Source organism: Eschrichtius robustus, chromosome 13 (genome assembly GCF_028021215.1).
Source record: "Eschrichtius robustus isolate mEscRob2 chromosome 13, mEscRob2.pri, whole genome shotgun sequence".
Classification (NCBI taxonomy): Eukaryota; Metazoa; Chordata; class Mammalia; order Artiodactyla; family Eschrichtiidae; genus Eschrichtius; species Eschrichtius robustus.
In genome coordinates, this window is record NC_090836.1 from 92,145,606 (window position 1) to 92,169,272 (window position 23,667).

At 47.8% G+C, this 23,667-nt stretch overlaps 2 protein-coding genes across 2 annotated transcripts in view; one reads left to right on the top strand and one right to left on the bottom strand.

The window, feature by feature from the left end:
• The window catches only part of SYN3 (synapsin III), a 445,749-nt gene that overhangs the window by 218,683 nt on the left and 203,399 nt on the right, over nt 1-23,667 (bottom strand). The window lies entirely within an intron of this gene.
• Nucleotides 19,652-23,667, top strand: part of TIMP3 (TIMP metallopeptidase inhibitor 3) — a 56,634-nt gene continuing 52,618 nt past the window's right edge. Inside the window, exon 1 of the mRNA XM_068560010.1 lies at nt 19,652-20,080. Coding sequence (XP_068416111.1) covers nt 19,960-20,080 — 121 coding nt within the window. The 5' untranslated portion in view covers nt 19,652-19,959. The remainder of the gene's footprint in view (nt 20,081-23,667) is intronic.

The following is a 23,667-nucleotide window of genomic DNA, read 5'->3' on the forward strand; positions in this document are numbered from 1 at the left end:
CAGGTTTGTCTTAGGCAGTGCGGTTCCAGTGATGGCCCAAGACAGACATAGTTCCTGTCTCCAGAGATGGCTAGTGAGGGAGGCTGAGAGTAATCAAATTATCATCCGAATAAATGTAAAATGTGACGTATGCTACAAAGAACTGCTGCATGTGCCGGCTTGCAACGACGGATTCTTATCTGGTCCCAGAGGTCAGAGAAGGCTGCCCTGAGGGAATGACAATGGTGGAGAACTGTGGCTGTAAGAGACTGAATTACTTGTCCCTCCTCATTAAGTTTCTTCCATGAGTCAGGTGCTGTCTCATTTCATCTTCACCGAGACTCTCTCCGTCTCGAAGTGGCATCATTACTCCTACTTCACAGGAGAGGAAACGCTACTGCAGAGAAGTGTAATGACTTACCCAAGCGCACACAGCTGGCTAGTGGCAGAGCTGGGAATCAAACCCAGGTCTGTGTGATTCTCACGCTGTGCTTTTCCCCTCAAGACATACTGTCTCCCCAGGAAATGCATTAATAGGAAAAATGTGATTAGCAGCTGTATGCACTTTGCAGATTACAACTGTGATGCAATCTCTATCAACTCCTTTAATCCTCAGTACCAGCTACGATATAGGTTGGGCAGGTACCGGTGGCTGCATTCTGCAATGGGATAACCAGGGCAGAAAAGCAAAACGTGGCAGAGGGAGCTAGAACCAACAGCTCGCTCTTTGGGTAAGGCTGAGCTGCTGTGTCCTGCCTCCAAGCCCATGAAGGAACCCTGTGCCCTGACTGAGCCCCCTGATGCACACTGCCTTGATTTCTGTGTTCCTTTGCCTACCTGCCTGGACACAAATTAAACAGCTGCCAGCTCATGGGTGTGGGACACTGCATCTGGTTTGTGTTTTGCTGAACTGGGTTGGGATTTCATGCCTGCAGCTGGCCCTGGGGGGACGAGGAAGTAAATGAGATGGGGCTCTCAGGAGTGTGTCCTGGGGAGTAGAACTACAGATGACCAGGGTATAGCTGCTCAAGACTGAGCCGCGCCTGAGTGGACCAGGCCACCACAGGGCCTCTGAGCCGTGCGTCATCGGCTGCCCTCGTTTCTGTTTCACATCTCCGCTTGCCTTGGCATTTTTCACCTCAGTGTTAGCTGAGAATCACTGGCTGAGAACCCTGGAAATTTCTGTCCCCATCTCCACCCTTGGAAACCTTACCACAAAGAGTTTTGTAATCTGCCAAGTACTCTGCATGTGGGAGGGATTACACCTTGACCTCAAACATTTACTGTTTTTGTTACCGACTAAGGGTCTGGGCACTAAAATGACACTGCCTGGTCGGAATCCTGGCTCCCCAACTCACCAGCTATGTGACCTTGAACAAGCTAATGACCTTCCCATGCCTCAGTTTCTTTACCCTTCAAATGGAAGTAGTAATATTAACCATGTCATCGGGTCGTTACTATGAGGATTAAATAATATAATGTGGGTAAAGCACTTAGCAGTACCTGGCAAGATAAACACCTGTTAAGAGCTAGCTGCTATTAAAATTAGTTATTATTGCTTCTATTTCTTTTCTTCCTTCCTCACTGTCTCCCTCTATCTGTCCCTCTGTCTCTCCTTTTCTCCCTCTTCCCATCAACTGCTTTCTAATTGTATAAGGCACTGGAACTACCAAGACCTGAAAGACCCAGTTGCTCACAATCCTGCCCGAGGTCCCACAGCCAGAAAGTGGACTTAGCCTGGGGAGATTCAACTTTTAGGGTCTTGCTCTTTCCTTATGCCTCCCTCCTTCTCCCTCTCACCCCCCTGGTACCCAGAATGGTGTCTTATCCATGTACCTGCTCAATCAGTCCTTGAGGGTCTGAGTAGGTAGTGGTTAAGGGTACTAGGGCAAGACTAGAAGGGTTTGAATCCTGGCTCTGCCTCTGATGGGCTGTGTGACCTTGGCTAAGTTACTTAACCTCTCTGGGGTTCAGTTCCCACCTATTAAATGGGATTATGATAATGTGTTCACCCCACAGGGCTGAGCTGAGGTTTAAAGGAATTAATAATAAAGTACTTATACCAGTGTCTGGTGCATAGTAAATGCTACTTAAGTGTTAACTATTATTATTGTTGTTGATGACTGGCTGAGGCAGGGCCAAGGCGCAATTGCCGCTTAAGGTTTTCCCAGATCATTTTTTGATGCATTTTCCTTTCTCCAGGGGCTGCTTTGGGATTCTTAGGCAAAGCACATCCACAGACGAATATGCTTTTCTCCTTACTTTTTCTTTTCATTCTCTTGAAGAATAGCTTTCCTTTAAAAATAGAACAAAAAAGTATCCACAAAGAACTCCTTACCTCACAATGAAGCTTTCCCTCCATGAGTCCTCCCCATCCTATTTTCTCAAAGGGCTGGGATTTTTTTCCCCCTTCAAAACTATTTCTGAACAAAAATTCCACAGTAAGAAGGAAAACAAGTGGGTTTTCATGTCTTGTAGTTCTAATACAAGGAATCTGGCTTTGCTTAGACTATGGATCTGGGCCTCAAAGTAGTTAGTTCATTCTCCAGGATCTCACTGGATCCTCCCAAGGACCAGGGGAACCAGAAACTGCCACTGCCATTATACAGCCAAGGGAGCTAAAGACCCAGGAAGGCGAGGGCCTTGGTCTCAATTCATAGTGGAGGCTGACCTACTTGATACTTGCATCCTTGTCTTTATAACTCCCTTGCTACAATTGCTGAGCCTCTCACATGGTCACTAAGGCCCAGCTCCTCCTCTGCTTCCTCCCCTGACCACAGGTTTATACTGCCTGAATGCCTGGCCTAGGAGTTCATGGTGCAGTCTGGGGCCTTGAAAGAGCAGTGTGAGAAATAACCAAGCCTATGGCCTCAGCTGAAGAGACAACAGGGAGTGGTGGAGACTGTGGTACGCAGGAGCACACTTTCTAGTCCAACCTGGACAGCTGCTCCTCAGCACTTGCTAATTATGCCCTGGCAATGTAGACTCAGAGCTTCTGGCAAGCCTCACATCTACCACCTGGTAGCTTTTACCCTTTGGTCCTTGTATCTTTTAGGGGAAACTCAACCTTGTCTTCTAATGACTGACGGTCCTTGCCAGACATGAACCCTTGAGGCAGACTGCCTGGGTTCAACTCCCAGTGGTACTGCTCAATAGCTGTGTCACCTTGGCATATTACTTGAGCTATCTGTGATCCAGTTTCCTTATCTGTAAAACGAGGATGATAATAGTATCGACCTTATAGGGCTGTATGACAGTTAAGTGAGCTAAGATATGAAAAGTCCTCAGTTAAAGCAATACAGGTGTTTATTATTATCATTTTCCTCTTACCCAGGTTAAATTTTTCAAGTGCTTTCAACAACTGTTCTCCATACTCCATGCTTTCTGGGGCTTTCAACATTCTGATCACTCTGTTCACTCTGTTTAGAAGGTAAGCCAATGTGGTCCCTTTTATCTGCTCCTCTTGGTATTTACATCCTTGTATAATTCCTTTCCCGAGTGTGGGCAGGACCTATGACATACTTTCCACCAGTGGAATACAGCAAAAGCAGTGGGATGTATATGATTATGTGTATATGATCACTTTACATAGGACTACGGTGCCCATCTGGGGAGAAGGCGCTCTTCCCTGCTGACTTTGGAGAACCAAGTTGCCATATAGTGAGCTGCCTATGGAGAGAGTCACATGGCAAGGAGCTGAGGGTGAACTCCAGCCCATAGCCAGTGAGAAACTGAGTCCACAGGAAACAGAACATTGCCACAATCACATGAGCAAGGAAGATGAAGCCGCAGCCCTACTCAACATCTTGACTGTGGCCTTGCAGAGGACCCAGCTAAGCCAGGCCTGGACTCCTGACCCATAGAAACCATGAGATAATAAGTGTGTGTTGTTTTAAGCCACTAAGTGTATGGGAATATTGTAATGTAGGAATAGATAACTAATATAGTCAATTAACCACAATGGTAACTCTCCCCCATCCACCCTACTTTGAAAACTCTCTAATGTCAGTGGCCTGCTTTAAACAGGAGTCCTGGAATAGAACAGTGTATCACAGCTGGCAATATTGGCACACTGCATGTGGTGTGGCCATAAGCAATGTCATTGCTTTTCTAATAGGCGTAAGAGAATAGCTGCACTTGTCCATATGAGAGCAGGCTTGAGCTCCTACTGTGCACAGGGCACTAGGCTGGATGCTGTGAGGCAGGGGAGTCATTTCTCCCCTTCATGCCCCTCCCAGGCAGACCCACTCTTTGGCTCGTGGTGTGATCACTTGGTGCAGGTGATACCCACAGCTCATCTGTTCTCCTAATTCTCTTCCCGCTTTGCATTACTTTTCTCCATCAAAGAGGAGGCAGAGGAAGTTAAAAAAATACAGGTGAACTCACTCACCTGTTTCAGCTGGAGGGGATGCGAGGGACCATCCGGTGTCAAGGAGGGTTATACTGAGGCTCACGGCTCATAAGCAGCAGAGCCGGGGTTAGAAAAGCACCTCTGACATCTAGCACAACACTCTTTCTTCAAATGAAAACCTGCCGTTTTGTCCTTGAGTAGTAAGAGGCGGACATTGTGATTCCAGATGGATTTTTGGTGCCAGATGCATGCAGAGAATCTTTGACTTTCTCTTTGTTCTTTTGGGCAAATGAACCCGCTTCTCTGAACCTCAGTCTCCCTATCTATAAAATGAGGAGAATGATATCTACCTCACAGGGAGTCCAGGAAGGCTGACAGGATAATATATGTAAAGTGCATGGCTCCAAGCAAGTGGCAGAGAAGTGCTTGCTCCCGTGATTACGTTCTTTTGGGAGGATTTAAACTCTCATGCATCCCACTGTGCACACAATCATGAGAAAAACATTTATTGAGCAATCAAATTGTGCCTGACATGTTCCCGGAAGGCATTTTCTAAGACTGAAAGAATCCAGTAGAACTTTGATCTCATCTGAGAAGTCTTCTCTGGTTACCCTAATCAAAGGAGCCCCCCCGCACGCTCCCTGGCTCCAGAGTCCCTTGGTTTTCTCTTCTTCATTGCACTTATGACCCACTGAAATGGCCCATCTATTTGCTTCCATGTCGACTGTCTGTCTCCACCATGCAAACGTAAACTCTAAGGACAGGGACTATGTCTGTCTTGTTTGCTGCTCCATCTCAGTACTCAGAAAAGGGTCAGACCTGGCATCAGTGCTCAATAAATAAGGAGGGAATGAATGAAAGAACCTGTCTTGTTTTTTTCCTATGAGAATTGGCCTAAAGAAGAATAAGGGGAAATCCAAGAAGTCAAACCATTTCAAAGAAGAAAAAACCACGGCATTCTAGCAAAACACTCCCATTTACTTATTACGCACTTTTCATATCCCAGGCACAGTGCCGAGCCCTCAGCATGGGGTATCTCATTTAATTCTCACGCTGGCCCTATGAGGTTGGTGTTCTTAGTGCCCCCAATTTATAGATGAGGAAGCTGAGGTCCAGAGGAGTGAAACCTTCTGCATAAAAGCACACGGTTAGTAAGAGGTAGAGTTGGGGTTTGGAATGCAAACCCCAGGGCCTGAGCTGCTTCACACTGCAGAAGCTGATGGTGGCCTGTATTTGGGAAATGAATACGGAAATATTTAAGGGTAAAGAGGCATCATGTCTGCAGCTGACTCCTAAACAGTAGTGTGTGTGTGTGTGTGTGTGTGTGTGTGTGTGTGTGTGTGAGAGAGAGAGAGAGAGAGAGAGAGAGAGAGAGAGAGAGAGAGAGAGAGAGAAAAGGAGGGAAGAGAGAAAATGTAGTAATATGTTAACCTTTTTAACCTTTAGGGCAAAAAGTATCTGGTAATTCTCTGAACTATTCTTTCAACTTTTCTATAAATAGGAATTACATCAAAATAAAACACTTTTTAAAAAGCCAGTGGTGGGGAGAAGATACAGCTCGCATCATGGTGAGGAAGGGCACAGATCCTGCTTGGCTAGGATGAAGCCTAGAGATGGGGGTGAGGCTGGGACAGACTCTGGGGCCGGAAGGTCAGGCTGAGCAGCCAGGCTCTATCAGGGAGGCAATGCATAGGCACAGAAAGGAGCAGTGATGATGTTCATTTAACTAAGTCTGCCCTTCCTCGAGCACCCCAAAAGGCTTTAAAAGCCAACTTCTAAATCTAGCTGCTTATTGCCGAAGATACCCACACAGTCAGGAGAGCGCTGTTTCCCTGTGGTGTGGTTCCCACCCTAGTGATCCATGCAACATTCCAGCCTCTCCATCTTGGGACAGGAGAGGGTCATGAGAATGCTGGCGCTTCACACACTGTTATATAATTGTCCCTGGGGAGGTGGAAGCAGACAGCCTCTGCACATTTTTAAAAAAATGCCCAGAGAGGGTAATTAACTCATCCAAGGTAGCACAGGTGGCAGAACTTGGATTAGACCACCAGGGTGGTGGGTTCCCATCATGTGTTTACATTCTTCTTTCTTGGTACCACCACCATTACATTACTAAAGCGCTCATAGTTAGCCTTGAGTCCTGATTCCTTCCCTTGAAGTGCAGACACCATCTTTCCATTATTTTCTAAAGTAGCTGTGCATGGGGGAAGGTTATGCATACTCATCCCAAAGCATGGCCTTCAGAGTCAGACAGACCTGGGGACATCGCTTCCTATGGGGTGACCTTGGGCAAGCTATTTAACCTCCCTTCCTCACCTGGAAGATCAGGACAAGGATGTTCAGATTGTTGGGTTGTTGTGAAGATTCATTATCTCGACATATTTATTGACTACTGATCTAGGTGCTGTGGATACACCAGAGAAAAGATAGACAAGGGCCCTGACCTCAAGGAGCTTCTATTTTAGATAGAAAAGACAATGAATAAAAAATAAACAAATAAGTTTTTTTTTTTTTCCCAGACAGCAATAAATACTGAAAAGGAAATAAACTTGAAACACAGGGCAATGGGAGGCACAAGTGACTGGGGATGGTTGTCTTACCTCAGCCAGGGCAGATGTCTCTGAGAATGAGAAGGTGACATCTGAGCTGGAAGCTGAATAATAAGAAGGAACTGGCCATGGCAGGACCTGGGAAGGTCAAGGGAGGAGATGGGGCAGTCCTGGAGCAGGAACCGAACTGGGCTTGGTGAAACATGGAAAGGAGGCCAGCATGGTGAGCTCAAGGGAGAGTGGGAGAAGGACAGTGATGGCAGGGACTACATCATGCTGGGGACGGAAGCGGGAGGCATTTAGAATTCATTTTAAACGCATGAGGGATCCAGAGAGAGTTTTGAGCAGAAGAGTGATACGGTCTGAGTTTTTTTCTTGAAAAAAGATAACATACATAACGTTATTAGTACAGGACCTGGCACAGGGTAGATAGTTAATAAAGGAGAGCTATATCATTGTTTACCATTCCTAGGCAGCACCACTGATCACTACAGACTTCCAGAAGGTGGGTGGCCCATGTGGGCCTTCCATCTAGAGCTGGTGCACCTGGATGCACCTGACTAAGGAAGGAGAAGAGCAGTGGGAACTATTCCTGACCTTTGACTCCCTCCCTCCCTCCTGCCGCCGACCCACCCCCACACCAAGGCAGATGCCAGCTGCCTCTGCCAGGCCAAGGGGTAGGATCCCTGGGCCTCCAGCTGGCTCCAGCTCCAGGCCTCTGAGCCGCCTTCACAGCGCTGTAAAAATGCAAAGCATTCCAGCCATTTTAATTACTGGGTGTTGCAGAAGCCAGCAACCAGTTCATACAAAGGAACAACAGACAAAAAATGATTTTTCAACATGCCTTTGGCCTCTCCCCTCCTTTCTGCCTGAAATCAGCCTCCAATCACTGGCTCCTAGGCCTTGAAAAGCACTCCAGGTATGTGCAGTCTCTTTAAGAGTTTGTTGACGTGACATCAAGGTCTTTTTTCTCTAAATACTTGAGGCAGAGGCAGTTCCAGCTACCTTCAAGCGGTTTGGAAAGTTACTGGTCATATTCTTGACATGCTAAGACTATCACAGGGGCTCCATATTATACACACTGAGAACTTTGTTATAAAAGAGTTCAGTGTGTGGTGGGTCTGTCTGGGCACCAAGTCAGGGGGCTTTTAGTTCCTGAAATTCCAAAATGACCACATTATAAGGTACTCCCAAGGCATGAACCCCAAACACAGTATTCCAGCAGTGCTTGGATGTGGAGAAGAATTTCTTAGAAGTTTGTAATGTGACTAGAGAAACCTCCAAGTTCCCTAATTCTGGTTTTTCAGTAGCTTCGAAACACTTTCCTCACTAACAATCTAATCTAACAGTTTTTTGGCGACCTACTGTGTGTCAGGCATTGGGCTAAGTGCTCAGAAAACTCAATTAGACTTTGTCAACTAGCTCGCCTCCTAAAGAGGGAAAATGACACAGAAAATGACAATCCCAGTGTACTGTGATGAATATCAAATCACAGATAATCGCTGATGGTGGAACCCAGCTTGGGTGGAAGGAGAGGCTGCTTGTATGAGATGATGACTAATGATAATAATAAGATTGCCTTAATAATAATATTGACAGTGGCCACTCATTGATGGCTGACTCTGTACCAGGAGTTCTGCTAAATCCTTCCCGTGTATCATGTTTATTCCTCACAACTCTGTGAAGTAGGCACTAATGCTGTCCCTATTTTACAGATGAGAAAACTGAGGTACAGAAAGGTTACTTGTCCAAGATCACACAGTTTATAAATGGCAGTGGTGTGCTGGTAAATACTTAACAACTAGCTCTCCAGGACAAAAAGCTTGGTTTGTAGCATCTGCCAATTACTATGGTATAAATACTCCCATCATGGCCAATTTTAAGTTACCAGTGTGATGTCACAGAATGCAGAGTTGGGAAGACTATTTCTGCCATACAGATTCAACAGCTGGAAATAACCTCAAGAGCATAGATTAGAGTATAATGTAATAAAATAATGAAGTGATGAGTTTTAAGGTATTCATTACCTGTGTTTTTAATATAATTTGTTTGATTGTAAGTTTGTATAATTACATTTTTAATAATAGCTGTGTTTAACAACTGACTGGGAAAATTCCAGAAAATTTAACCATCAGCTCTCATGAGCCAGGGTGAGGCAGCTCCAACACACCACTGGGGGCTCCAGAACCTCACTTTTCACCCCTCTAGACAAGTAAGAGGTAGTCAGGTAAGAGGAGGAAAGGCACTACAGGCCAAGGGAACAGCATGAACAAAGACTTAAGACATGGAAGTAAGAGAATAGACAACAATGACATTTAGTGTTTGCAAAATGTTTTCAACCCATCACTGGAGTGCAGAGAGGTGGTAAGGAGCACAGAACTGGACGCTGAACTTCCAATTCTGGTTCCACGACTTATTAACCGTGTGATCTTGACCAAGTTACTGAACCTCTCTATGCCTCAACTTTCTTTTCTGTAAAGTGGGTATGATAATAACAGCCCCTACATCTTAAGAGTTTTGAGAATTAAATACATTTGTACCTGTAAAGTACAAAAACAGGACCTGGTACATAATAAATCCTCAATCAATGTTAGTTATTTATTATTTGATCCTTAAAACTACCTCTGTTAATTAAATGTTTGTCCTCACTTTGTGGAGAGTAAATATAAAGTTTAGAGAGAAACTCAGTAGATGGAGGAGATGGGACTAGAATAAGTGTTCTGTTTCTAGCTTCTGTGCTCATCCCAAGGCAGAAATCACCTTGACCCCATGAATATTATTCTTCAGTAGGGCCTGCTGATGTACTCTCTGCCCTACTAAGTGTCCTTCTGATAGGGACCATAGCTGATTCATGTTCCTGCACACCTTGATTGATGGGTGCTGCAAGGCATTCTGGGAAGGAAGACCCACCCAGTGACAAGACATCGGGCACTGGCCCCTTGTATCCTTGCTATTTTCTGCGTGTTCACCTTCATCCTGAAGAGGCAGGCTGGAAGGGTGGTTAAGAGCATGGACTCTTGGGCCAGACTGCTCTGGATTCAAATCCCAGCACTGCAGCATCCTGCCCATGTAATCCTGAGCAAGTTACATAATCTCTCTGTACCTTTGTTTCTATACCTGAAGAAAAAAGGGATGGTGAGGATAATCTCGTCTACCTCACAGCTTTCATTATAAAGATTAGTATGAATTAATATACACAAACTGCCTAGAAGAACACCCTGCACTCAGTAGGCACTCTGTAAGAATTAGCTATTACTATCAAGTTTTGGTGTCCTTTGCTGCCTCCTTCCCCCCATCCCTTCTTTGGGTATCATGTACATGGTCAAAGGGAATAGGATATGGGAATATGCTCTTCCTTCATAAACACAGATTGAGAGACAATAGGCTACTTGATGGCAGGGGTCTCATTCTTCTCTATAGCTGTAGGGCCACACCCTGGTCCATACAGGTTCTCAGTGAGAAATTACTATGTGTCAGGACTATGCCAGTGCCTTACTCACTGTACCTTGTTTGATCCTCATGAAGATCCTATGAATTTCTCCTCCATTTTACCATTAGATATCTGAGGCTCAGAGAGGTTAAGGAACTTGTTCAATGTCACAGTGAAAAAGTGAAGAAGGATCAAAACCCAGGTTTATTAACATCACAAGCCTTGGTCCCTAACCCCCTTGTCAGTCTGCCTTCCAGAATCTTCCATTGGGAAGTTTTGAGAGATCATAAAATCTAAACCCTTGGTTTTACATTTAAAGAAAGGGGGTTTATTGATTTACTCATGGTCACTCAGCTATTGTGTGTGGCAGAACTGAGACAAAAACCTGGTATATTTCCTCAATCGTATGCTTAAAATTTCAGGAGGAAATGAAGCCATCTTCAAAAGCTGTTAAAAAACACTGATCACTATTCTATCAGCTTGCCTCTAGATTCTGGGCCCTTTTTTGGTAACACAAATGTAATTTTCTGGTGGCACCTGTGCAAATTCAGAGTAATGAAGGACCTAACCTTACCCCCAGATATTGCCTGCCCTATGATATCTCCTGCCTTTTCTCCACTGCAAACCAGGTCAAACAAGAGATGATGCATTTCACTTGCCTGCTAATAAAAGCTCCCTCACTGGCCCTCCTTGTGGAGGTACCATGTCTCCTTCTGCTTGGTTGCATCATGCAATGATCAAGAGCTCTGACTACTCAATGGGAACCCAAAAGATGAAGAGGAAGTCACCAGCACTTCATGAACCTATGGGTACAGTGACTTTGCGGTCTCCAGAAAGACTGCTGGTTTGGAAAGAGACCTCTAGGTATGAATCACAGCTCTGCCACTCCCTTCCTTGTAAGAAATTTAATTTTTGAGCCTCCGTTTTCTTGGCTGTAAAATGGACATAAAATAGTATCTACTTTTTAGGGGTGTGAGGATTGGAGCAAACACTGTATTGAAAGTGCCTGTACGTAGCAGGTACTCCACTAATGCAAGTTCCCTTTCCTTTCTCTTGTCTTAGGAATCTTTTCAGTTTATCATCCCAAGGTTGATGAATGTTACAGGACAGGAAAGTAATTATTTACTGTATTTCTCTCATGGGCCCAGCACTGAATTAGAGGAGTCTGGAGTGATGGGAAGATGATGAGATACTAAGGGGTCTAATTTCTTGTCTCGCCTTTGCCAGTAATCCTGTGCGACCATATAGAAGCCCACATTTCTGGACCTTCTCCTGTATCGGTAAAATGAGGGGGTTGGATTTGATGACCCACAGTTCTCTCCCACCTCTGGCTCTCTGTCTCACCATAATATGGGTTTCCAAATACCTCCCCATTTCCTGGTAGGGTGGCCCAACATCTCATGGCACACTTGACCCTCCTGTTATAGTTCACACCACCCACTATTGTTTTCACGTCCTTCTCTCCCACTAGACAGGGAACTCCTTGAGGGTAGGTCTGAGCCTTGTTCACTGTTAGATCCTCAGTGCTTATTGTGTATTAGTGGACAACCAGTCAATGTCTAAGGAAATTGGAAGGAAGGAGGGCAGGAAGGAGGGAACCCTGTACTTTCTCTCCAGAGCTGATGAACACACTGTGACATGCAAGCTGTGATGCAAATAGAGACTGTCAGTGGAGCAATGGAAAGAAGGTTTTCTGTCTTCTGAGCACTGAAGCTATAAATTCACACACCATGCACGCACTTAGCCACCTGTGGCAGTAAATCAAGACACGGTAAGGCGAGAGTTCAAAACCCAAAACCCAAACTTGTTGACCTGAGGGTCACTATTGGAAGGTGACTGTAACCTAAAATATAGAAACCAAATGGATCATGATATTCCTGGTGCAGAAAAAGTCTGGGCAAAAGAAGGGAGGAGCGGCAAGTTTGGAGCAGAAAAACAGAAAGACCAAAGGGGTTAAAGTGGGCAATATGCGTCCGGTCTTGTCACTGACCAGGGAGAGGGACTCTTGCGCGCAGGTGTGGGCATTGTCGTGCCCTTGGCCAAGGATTCCCCTCAGCAAGAAGGAGAATTCCACAGTATCTCAGCTGAAATAACCTTCTGACCTCATTCCCTGTGTTCAGACTCCATACACACCAAAGCAACTTTCTGATGAGAAACTAGCTTCATACGAAGCTCTCTATGATTATCAGGAAAAAATATGAGGGTCACGTTGACATGACATGACATGACAATTAAACCTCTCACTGGAAACAAAGACAATGGAATTTGCTGGTCTCTTTTGAATCCTAGTGTCCCTGGGACTGATTAACTCTGGGAGCTGAATCTAGTTGACTTTCTGGACCCAAGAAGCTGGATTCCAGAAACTCTATTATGGTGAATTTGTGAAGCTTATACACTGACTGTCCCTCTCCCTATTTTCTTTGCCATTCATTGGTTAGTTTATTCTCTCAGTATTTGGTTAAGTGCCTACGATGTACGGATGCTGAGGTAGAGACTGAAAACGCCCCTGTATTTGCTTGCTGTCTGAGGGAGAGAAAGACGTATTAACCACTAGGGGCAACAGAGTGTGGGAGGCACTGTGGAAATCTGGGGGATACTGTGTGGGTGGGAGGGGAGAGAGGAAGGAGAGACCTCGGGGGAGCGGTCAGCTCCGCTGAGGCAGAGAGAGGGTCAGGAAAACATCCCTGAGCTGATTCAAGTTGAATCCGGAAAGATAAAGATCCTGACAGATGAGACAGAGGAGGGTCAGGGACATAAAGATGGAAGGTGGATTCCAGGCAAAAAGTGCAGTGTGAACAAGCCTCAGAGGCAGGAAACTGATAGCCAGAACCTAAAAGGTTGGAAGATGGGAACGAGGGCATAGGTTGAAAGAGATAAGCAAGGACAGGACATGCTGTTGTGTAACTGCAGCGGTAGCAATCCCACTGTATTCTACTCGAATGGCCCCCCCCCTCTGTGGGGCCCTGGGAAGAGCCAGATCACAGAGGGCCTTGTATGCTTTTCTTTGGAGTTTAAGACTGTTTAGAAAGCCATGGAGAACAAATGAATCAGTTTTAAGCAAAGGACAGCATGATTTCAGACTTACATTTGAAAAACTTTACACCAGCGGCAGTGCAAAAGTTGAATTTGATAGAGAAAGACTCGGGACAGAGGGAGCAATTATGTGCCTATTGAAATTGTCAGGAAAGACTATCTGGGCCTGACCCAAGGCAGACATGGTGGGAACAGGGAGAAAGGGATGGTTAGAAGAGGTGTGTGGAGTGAGAGTCTACTGGGCTTGGTGAATGATGGCGCCACTGGCGGGGATGGGTAACACCAGAGAGGACTGAGAGGAAAAGACAATGAGTTTGGACCTTTAGGGACTGAGGAGGCCATAGGCCCTCCAGGTGAAACTGTCCAGGGGGAAGTTGGATCTAGACAAGAGCTCAGAGGGATACTGCTGCTTACAGTGTCCATTCTAGTGCACAGAGCAGAGTGGTAGGTGGATCCAGGCGACAGGGTGGGATTAGCCAAGGAGAGTGTGGAGGCTAGCAGGGAAGGGAAGGGGAAGGAAGGAAAAGGAAGGGAAGGGAAGGGAAGGGAAGGGAAGGGAAGGGATGAGAAGGGAGCCAAGGACAGAAAATTTGGAAACACCTACATTTTAGTGGCGGGAAGAGCCTAAAGAGCCTTCCAAGAAGACTGAGGAGGTGCAGTTGGAGAGGCAGAAAGCAAAAACCCAGAGAGAGTGGAGTCTCAGCAGCCGAGTTTAGAGAAGGATGTGATCAACAGCATCAGATGCTCTTTGGGCATCCCCACTGCACAGGATAAGTCAATTTCAATTCCAGCAGGTTCAACCGAAGAGAGCTCAAGCACCTTGACAGAAACAGGATTTGGAGCCCAGTCTGACAGCAGAGCAACCCTATGTCTGTCTGTCCATCCCATTCCCTCCAAAGCCACACAGCACCAGGCAGAGACGCTCATGTGCGTCTTCTGTGCAAAGCTGAGCGTGCAACCTTCAAAGCAACCACAAAGGAGCTACTCATTTTTAAAGGAAAAACACACGAACTCCATGGGCATAAGGAAGACATTAAGACAGGGTCGAGGAGGAGAAGTTCTGCCTCTACTGCATATTACCCTTCACAGAAATAATCGACCAACTGAGCACACAGTCACTTAAAAAAAAAAAAAAAAAAAAAAAGAGCAAGTGCTGGAATATTAGCTCTGTTTCCCATCTCCCACCACCCCAGAAAGCGGGGCACAAAATGTCTCCACCGTGCACATGTGTTTTCTGGCTTAAAATCTCTGGGAGTAGTTCTCTGTGGAAAGAAATGCGAAAACCCCAGGATTCAGATGAATTCAGCCAGAGACTCACACTAAGGGGTCTTCACTCCCTGGCAGGGCTGGGGGAGAGCTGGGGCAAGAGACACCCTGCAATTTTACTGCCATGAAATTGGCTCCAGATGGAAGTGAGGAAAGGTGTTTACTCCCTGCTGGTGCCAGACACAGAGAGAACCTGAAGTACCTACCACCTTAGGTCCATAATTCCCCAGTGCTGGGCAGCAACCCTGCTGAGGACCTGGCCAGGGCTCATGGTGATGGGTGGACCAGGGCTGTCTGTTGCTTGGAAAAGGCTATTTTGAATGTAATGACTTTCAGATGGACTGTGGGTTTGGGGAAAGCCACTGAGGCTGGGGTCTGGAAGAGAAGGGGCGGGAAAGAAAAGAGGTGTTTCCCTACACAGCAGCAGAAATGTCTCACATCTTGTCAGTACCTTCACCAGGTTTAATTTCCAGAGGCCAGCTCTGCCCTGGAAGGGTAGGACCGTGGCATCCTCTGTTGTGTTCCCAGATCTCCCCAATCCCCACAAACCCATGATTCACAAGTATGTAGCTTCCTGAGAGCACGGCTCCCCTTGGGTTGACATGTGGCCAGCCTGGGGGTGGAGAAGCTGGGCAGCTGAGGACCCAGACGGGATGCTGACTGAGAGCTTTGTGGCCACTGCAGATGGGAGGGGTTAGCTTCACCCACTCAAAGGCACCCACACCCCACTGACTCGCATGGAATTGTGCCTCTCCCACCTTCTCAGTGAGATTGGCTGAGGATGCAGGCTGAGGGAATGGGTGTTCTCTGGCTTACAGTGCCCCCTAGCACTGGCCAGAGGGATAGGGCTCTGTGAGCTCTCCAAGGAGCTGCCACCTGCCTATCTGAATACTGGAAAGGGGCCAGTGGGGCCAAATCAATTCCATTCATTCAACCGATACTTATTGACTTCTTTGTTACCAACACTGGATCTTTATTACCAACACTGTCTTCAAAGGGCTTACAATCCAGGAAGGTAAACAATCACTTTACAGTCAGACAAGTGGTGTGAAAGAAAGAAGCACAGGATAACATGGAAGGGGGTTGATAAAGACTGGGGATGGGAATCATAGAAGGCTTTCTGGAGGAGGTGACATTTAAGCTGTGATCTTAAGGCAGTATAGGAGTTCAATGAATTTTGGAAATAAGGTATGGAGATAACAAAAGGCGTATTTCCTGACCTTTTAGTGCTTATGACCCAAGAGGCAAAAAGACAGATAAACAAGTAATTACAGAGGGCCTCTATCAGGAACAAGACCCTCAATCTCTGCTATGCCTTTGCCATCACAATCTTTGTTTTCAGCCTGAGTCTTGGAGGAGAGAGCAGAAAGCAGAAGAGAAACTCACTGTTGACTGAGAGACTGATGGACATGCTGCAGTCTCGGTCACGTTTGATTTGCCTCAAATCTGTTTAAATGGCAAGATCTATCTTCCCTTCAGAGACATTCACCTTGCGCTTGAGACTTTTCCATGGATTCTGAGACTTCCCAGCCAGGGGGGATCTTGGAGATCACTGAGTTACATCTTTCATCCAACAAACAGGAAAACTGAGTCTAGACAGGTGAGGTGACTTGCCCACACACACAACTGCTCTGCAGCAACCTTTGGAACAAATCTCAGGTCTTCCGCTTTTTGTTTTTCACCCCAGCCTCTTTTTGTCCCCCAGAAAGAAAATTTTCATGTGTCTCTTTGCAGCAGTATGTTTGAAATGTTTTCACAAGGTATTAGATAATTTAGAAGGGGAAAAATAAACACAAAAGAGATAAACCTCTGAGGAGCACAGAGTTGTATTCATTATGATTGGCTCAGAGGTGATTATTATCATAACAGAGAACGATTTAGTCAGTGCAGGCAGAATTCTCTACTTCTTGGGCACTGTGCAAAGGGACTCTGAAACTCATCTGTAGATCTGAAATGCAGATTCAGGACTCCAAGTGGCTGCAGAAGAGTATAAACATTAGGTCACGTGCTGCAGCTGCGGGGGCTGAGGCCCATGAGTGGGTGGGAGAGAGCCCAGGTAAGGAATCAGGCAACTGCGGCAAAATCTTGGCTCTGCCACGAGCTAACCGTGAGACTTCGGGCAAATCCCTTCACCTGTCTGAACCTTATTTTCCCCAACTATAAAATGAGGATGGGCAGTCTCTGAGGTCATCTTTCAGGACCTCTAAATGTCTATAAGAGACTTCCATAGGTTCTAGCATCCTGGAACTCGAAATGAAGGGGGGTGGACAAGACAGATTTAGAAATTTCGTCAGTTCTTCTGGGGTTTATAAATCTATCATTGTCCTTAGCTGTCAAAAGAAAGCGGGGAGCCGGTATCTTCATTCCTACCATTAGCCCCAGGCCCACTCCATCCAGCTTCTGAAGTGGCCTTGCAAAAGCAATTCTTACATATTATAGGTCCATGGACACCATGACGTCCGGATTGATGGCTGTGAGGTCTGCTTGCTGGAGGGCCTGACCCCAGCAGTAAGGCTCCCCTCTACAAGGATTCATGAAGCTGGCTTTCTCTTTTCCTCAACGTGAGGACGGAGCCGACCTCACATGGATGGGCAAAGGGAGTCCCCTCAGGTTAGACATTAGGGAGAACTTCCCAACTAACAGGGAAGCTGAACTCCAGAGACACTGGCCCAGCTTAGGATAGGGAGCGAGAGGAAATAAACCAAAAGGCAATTTTATTACCTTTCAGCTCGGAAAACAATGTTTGCTCTCACACTTACATAATTAAGAAGCTGCCATAATCAAATGCTTCAGATGTTTTCTATACAGAACCTGCTGCTTGAAGTTCAGCGAAAGTTATTTCTGATACTCATATTCTCGGCAAGCCTTCCCTTGGAGAAACTACTGGTAATTTGGACAAAACATGAAAGTGAGAAGAAAAGAGAGAAGAGAGGGCCTCTACACGTAAGATGCTTATCCAAAGTGGATTTGGTCTGGAAAGGCTTATAAAACCTTCCACATGACTGGCACCGTGCAGGGATAAACGAAACTCTAAAATCCGAACAAGTATGCCCTCATTCAACCTGGATCCTTGGAGTGGCATATAGAGCATCCACTGCTCAAGACTCAATGGGTTGCTGGCCACACCCATATCCATGTCTCCAGGGACCCAACTGTGCACTCGGAGGGCTAAAAAGCAGTGTGGCCAAATATCTCAGGCCTCAAAGTCTTACTAGTGTGGTTGGGGAAATAGTACAACTATATTCCATGAAACAAGGAGCAAAGTTCTAAAGTAAACACCAAGAGAAGGAAAGCCCTCTCTAGGTCGGGCTATAGTTAGAGTTAAGGTGGGAAGGGTCTTAAAAGTTGGGAAGGGGACAAGACAGAAAAATGTGGAAACTAGATTCCCTTCCTCATAGCTAAAATTTTTAAGAGGAAAAAAGGAGCATAAAAAATGTTCTTGGAAATACCATTTCCAGTGAAATTTTCTGATTCTCCCATTCCAATGTCACTTCTCTGAGGTGTAAACAGAGGAGTTTCTGAGAAAGAGGTTGAACTTGTATTTCTGAGCAGTACTTCCTAGTCCTTATTTTTGTTCCAAACTTTTAGCATTTCTATTGCCAAATGATTTAAGTCTCTTTCCAAATGGGATGAGTTGGGAGAGAAAGTGAGAGGGACCCAAGAACAGAACGATAGAAGGCTCCAGCTGCAAAAGGGCATTTGCACAGTTAAACCTAACTGCTGCTAAAGTCCAAGAAAATAAAAGCCTCTCTTAAGGTGGGAGTGAGTGAATTGAGTTCCTGGCTGGTTGCCAAGTAATGTCACTTTTCTGTGCCAGTTTCCTCATCTGGAAAGTGTGAATAATACTTGGTGTTTTTCCTATCTAAAAGGATTACTGTGAGATGTAATGAGGTGAGGTATGGAAAATATAAGGCAGAATCAAGATGTTACTGAATAATAAAAACTGTCATAGTATTAGTTATTAGCAGTTATCCATTTATAGCTCATAGTCTCGGATCCTGGATAGTTCTCCAGGACCTGGTTTTATCCCAGTTTTGGATCAGTTCACCCTCAAGTTCCTTGCTGCAGGATGGAGACCTGTCTGCCCTAGGTGGAGTTACCATTTCCTCCCGCCCTTTCTACTTATTGTTTTTTCAAATAGGCTCAGGGACTTCGCACTTGCTGTTCTCTCCTTCCAGACTGCCACATGCTGAGGCTTCTTGTTCACATCTCAGCCAGGATGTCACCTCCTCAGACAGACTTTTCCTTACTATCCCATAGACAGGAGCACCCTCCCCAGTCATTTCTAACCCATTATTCTGTTTTGTTTTCTTCATGGCACTATTACCTTAGAAAATCACCCTATGTACTCATGTATTTACTGATGTATTGCCTTCAAGTTCCAAGGGAGCAAAGAGTTTGTTTTGCTCATCCCAGCACCCAGAACAGTGTTGAATGACTTCACAATTTACTCTGCCTGAGCCCAGGAAACAATCTTTTATTACAGCCAGCTCCAAAAGGCAGATAGCTTCCTCGTGTACAGGAAAGTCAGGGGCGGCGATAAGGGGTGGGAGTGTGTGGGGGATGGTCATCAACCTGCTTCTTTCTTTCCCTTCTGACCCTGCTCTCTCCAGAGAAGATAGAGAGTTAGCCTTCACCTATCCTTTCCACCAGGCGCAGTCAAGGTCTCCAGGGCAGGGCCACCTCTGGCCTGCCAAGGGGTTGGTGGTAGTTGATTCCGGTTTGGGTCAGAGGCGTCCAGAGGGCGGGGTGGGCGTGTGGCGAGGGTGCAGGCGGGAAGGGCACGGGGGCGCCGCTCGGAGGGCCCCTCTGCCAGTGCGTCTCGGAGGCACGTCCAGCCCACCCACTCGCGTGCCCACAGCTGCATTATTCCCTATAAGGATCTGAACGGTACGGGCGGCCCCGCCCCGTCGCCCCGCGCCCCCGGCCCCGCCCCTTTTTTGGAGGGCCGATGAGGTAATGCGGCTCTGCCATTGGTCCGAGACGGCGGGCCTCGCGCGCCCGAGAGGGGGTGCCCGGGGGACCCGCGCTATATCACTCGGCCGCCGGGCTACCGCGTAGAGGAAGCAGCGGGCGGACGCTCGGACAGCTTCTCCTCCTCCTGCTCCTCCGGCTCCTGCTGCAGCTCCCGCTGCTTCGCCCGGAGAGATTGCCCACCCGCCCAGTCGTGCACCAGCGCCGAGGCAGCCTCGCCGCACCCCATCCCGTCCCGCTGGGCACTCGGAGGGCGGCGCGCCCGAAGCCAAAGTTGCCCCGCAAGGGAGGGCGGGCGAGCTCAGGCTGCGGCGACCCCGCCGGCGGCGCGCAAGGCAACTTTGGAGAGGCGAGCAGCGGCAGCGGCAGCGGCAATGACTCCCTGGCTCGGGCTCGTCGTGCTCCTGGGCAGCTGGAGTCTGGGGGACTGGGGCGCCGAGGCGTGCACATGCTCGCCCAGCCACCCCCAGGACGCCTTCTGCAACTCTGACATCGGTAAGCGCTCCCGGTGTCCCCGCCGGAGCCCCCGCGGTGCCAGCTCGCGCGCTGCAGCCCGGACTTGGGCGCTGCTCCGGGTGGCATGGCGAGCCCCGCTCCTTTTCTCTGCCTGGGCTTGGGACGAGGTGGGGATACTCAGGTTCCTGGGGCAGGGGTTCCGGCATGACCGAGGGGGGAGATGCCCTGCAGAGAAACCCACAGAGGCTGAGTGAGTGAACCCCTTGCAGCCATGCTCTTTTAGGGCGTGAGGTCCTTACCGGTCCTTTTGACATCTGGAAAATTTCCCTTTTCACTATCACGGGAGGACGGGCTGAGGGAGAAAGGTGGGGAGAGTGTTTCTAAAACTTGGAATGCCAACTAAAGTGCTGGGATGATGAATAGTTAAAAAAAGAAAGAAAGAAAGAAAGAAAGTTGCCAGCCACGTGCAGGGAAAGTTGCAGGAGAGAGAAACTTGAAGTTTTCTGAGTTTTCACCATCTCCCCAGTAAGTTCATTCTTTTCACTGAGACCTAACCCCACCTCACACTCCCTAGGCAAGTGCTAACGGAGCTTCTTGGACTGCCAAGTTTGGGTGGATTTAAGGGGAAAAATGAGAAGAAAGCGGTGGGGTTGACCCTCCCCGGAGGAACTGTATTTGAGAGTGTTGATAGCAAGCAGGAGGTGGCGTGTGTGAGGGATCACTTATCACATAGTTGTGAGAATTCACAGGAAGGCTATTTTTTTCCCTTGAATGTGTGTGGGGAGGGGGAGACTGAGCAGTGGAAAACAGATTTGTCACCAAAAGAAAAAAGATGCCAAGGGTCACATCATGGTGACTATTCCAAATCGGACTTAGTGTCTTGATTAGAGACTCAGTAAGAAGTAGAACCATATCAACAGCCTTGAGAGTGTGCCCTGGGAGAACTTGTTTGGGAGTGTTCGGGACACTTGTGCATGGTTGGCCAGAGGTGGAGTAGCAGCTGGAAAACATCTCTCCTCTCCTTTCCAGCTCATAAGGCATGCAAGTCCAGTGGCCCTTGGTGTGTGTGTGTGTGTGTGTGTGTGTGTGTGTGTGTGTGTGTGTGTGTGTGTGTGTGTGTGTGTGTGTGTGTGTGTGTACACACGGGCTGGGAGGTGTGGTAGGACACAGTCTAGCCACCCTCTGCCTGTGCAGATTCAGAGGTGAAGAATGGAGCGTGTGTGTTTTAAGGACAGTCATAAAGGGGAAAGAAATTTTCCACTGGGTCCTGGTGAGGGCCTCCACAAATGTGCTGCAGGGGAGGAGGGCGGAGAGGCAGGGACCTGGCGGGGAGGGGCGCTGCTGGTGGCCCTGGCGGGCCTAGGAGAAGCAAGGGAGGTAGCTGTGCTGAGCAGGTCAGTCCAGTCGGCAGGCACGGGCGTTTGTGTGGCCTGGGGTCACTCGTGTTAGCGGTTTCCTGGGGCCTGTGTTGTGCACCTTTCCCTCTCCCGGGGGAACCTGACTGGCCCCTGGGTTTGTGGATTGCCTGGAAGGACTCTTTGGGGCTGCCTGAGGCCTGGAAGCTTTTCTTTCTCCTCCTCTGACAGCCCTCACCCAAAAACCCCTTGGCCCGTCCCCCCTCACCCCGTGGGTGTCACTCCCGCCTGAGTAACGCTGGGAGCTGCTGGCGGTGGCAGCGGGTTCTGGTCTTGCTCAGGGAAGAGCACATACTTGGGGCCTGGAGCCAGCTGGAGTCAGGGCGTCGTCCCCTGCTTGACAATGGCTTGGGTGTGTTCCCCTGGGTTTTGGTGTGTGGGGAGGGGGAGACCTCATGCCTCCCCCTTGCTCTTGGCTTTTGGGTTTCCACCCTGGAAGTTCACCAGGGAACTGTGGAAACAGGAGCAAGGGGACCGCTTCCAGGGGGGGCACTGCCTGACTCTGTTCACTGCTTAGGTTTCCTGCTGTGTGTCTGGGCTGATACAGAAAAGTTTCTTGTAATTTCTCTGGATTTATTTAAGAAATCCTCCCACATCCCCCTCCTCAGCAGACTGCCCAGAGAAAAAGCAAAGTTACCAGGAAGTACCCAAAGACAAGAACATTATGGTAGCAAAAATAAAAAAGAAACAAAAAAACTTCGATACTGCTGGCACCGATCCAAAACTGTTCTGCCTCGGTTTGGTGCGCTGCACTAGTGGCAGGGATGAGATAATGCTTTTAAAAGTGGGAGGTGTGGATGTGGGCTGCCGGCTTGTTGACCTCTGCTGCCTTACAGTACCCTGCTGGTGTCCAGTAGGTGGCTCCCAGTATTCCTAGCTCATAGCCCTTCTGGTTTCCACTCAGTCTGGGTTGATGCCTGCCTGTTCTCTCCCTGAAGAAAACGTGTAGACGTTTCCATTCCCCTTGACCCCTACGACCCCACCAATCAATACTGTAGTCCATGAAAAATGCTTATGCCAGCCCACCAGCTCCCTCTTCCAGGACCTTCTCCTGGCTCTTTTCTCTTCGTGGCCAGGTGCCATGTTGCTAGGTGAAGGCCCTCTCTAAGGAATCCCCCATGGCCTTCCCTCTCCTTTCTCCTCATCCACAGGTGTCTCTTTTTGCCTTTCTCCCCCAAAGCCCTGGGGATTGGCATTGCCTTCTGGGTGAGGAGGAGTTAAAAGGTGTTGCTATGGCAACTCCAGGCCCTGCACCCTAGCGAAGTGTTTAGAAGAATAAACTACATGCCGGCTTATAAAACATACTGTGGCAGAAAGAAAAGGACCTGGCAGCAGCTACGATGTCTGCGGCCCCCTCCCCACCAGTCGTTGCCCCTGAAACTCTTGACAAAACCTTGACTCTGGAGGAGGGAAGGGAGGGGACTAGGAATGACGAAGGCAGCCTTGGCCTGCTTTCTGCTCCACAGCTCTGTCCAGCTAAGGAAGGGGTGGGCAGTGCCAAGAGCCTTCTGAAAATTGGGGTATGTGTGCCCGTGCTTGCGTGCGTGCGTGTTTGCGTGTGTGTGTGTGTGTCTGTGTGGTTTCTGCAGGGGGCGGGAGCAGTAGAGAGAGAGAATCGTGCTTCAGAATGCCAAGCTCTCCTTTGCACAGAAGCGTGGGGCTGTGCGATAGAGTGCTGGGGGCCTGCCCCCTGAGCCTGTTGGGAATTCGAGAGTGAGGCTCAGCTTGGGGGCCCACTGCCAGCTCTGGAGGATGGTCTCTGGATGTCTCCGAATTGTTTTGACAGGGACCAGTGCCAGCAGATTCTTTTGGTATCAGATCTGAGGTTGTGGTTTTAGCAAAGAAGCCATTTTCAAAGAAGCCTGATCTATTCTCTCTCACTCACAAACACGCAATTTCACTTTACACTGGGCTTTGTGACTTAAGGAAAATAAAAAGGGATCAGACTTCAGAGAGGAGCCAGTCACTTGGGGAGCGGACCCAGGCTGTCGACATCTTAGTAACTCTGGAAAGAGGAGAGCTGCTGTTTGTAGAAGGAGGGAAGGGACATCTCGCAGACTCCCACTAGGTTCAAGCACTTCTCACATCCCGTGTCTTTCATCCACCCAGCATCTTCAAGAGTAGGTATTACACCTATTTTTTTCAAAGGAAAACACGGAGTCTGAGAGAGACTGTGCTTGCTCAAGGTCACCCAGTTACTATATGGTAAGG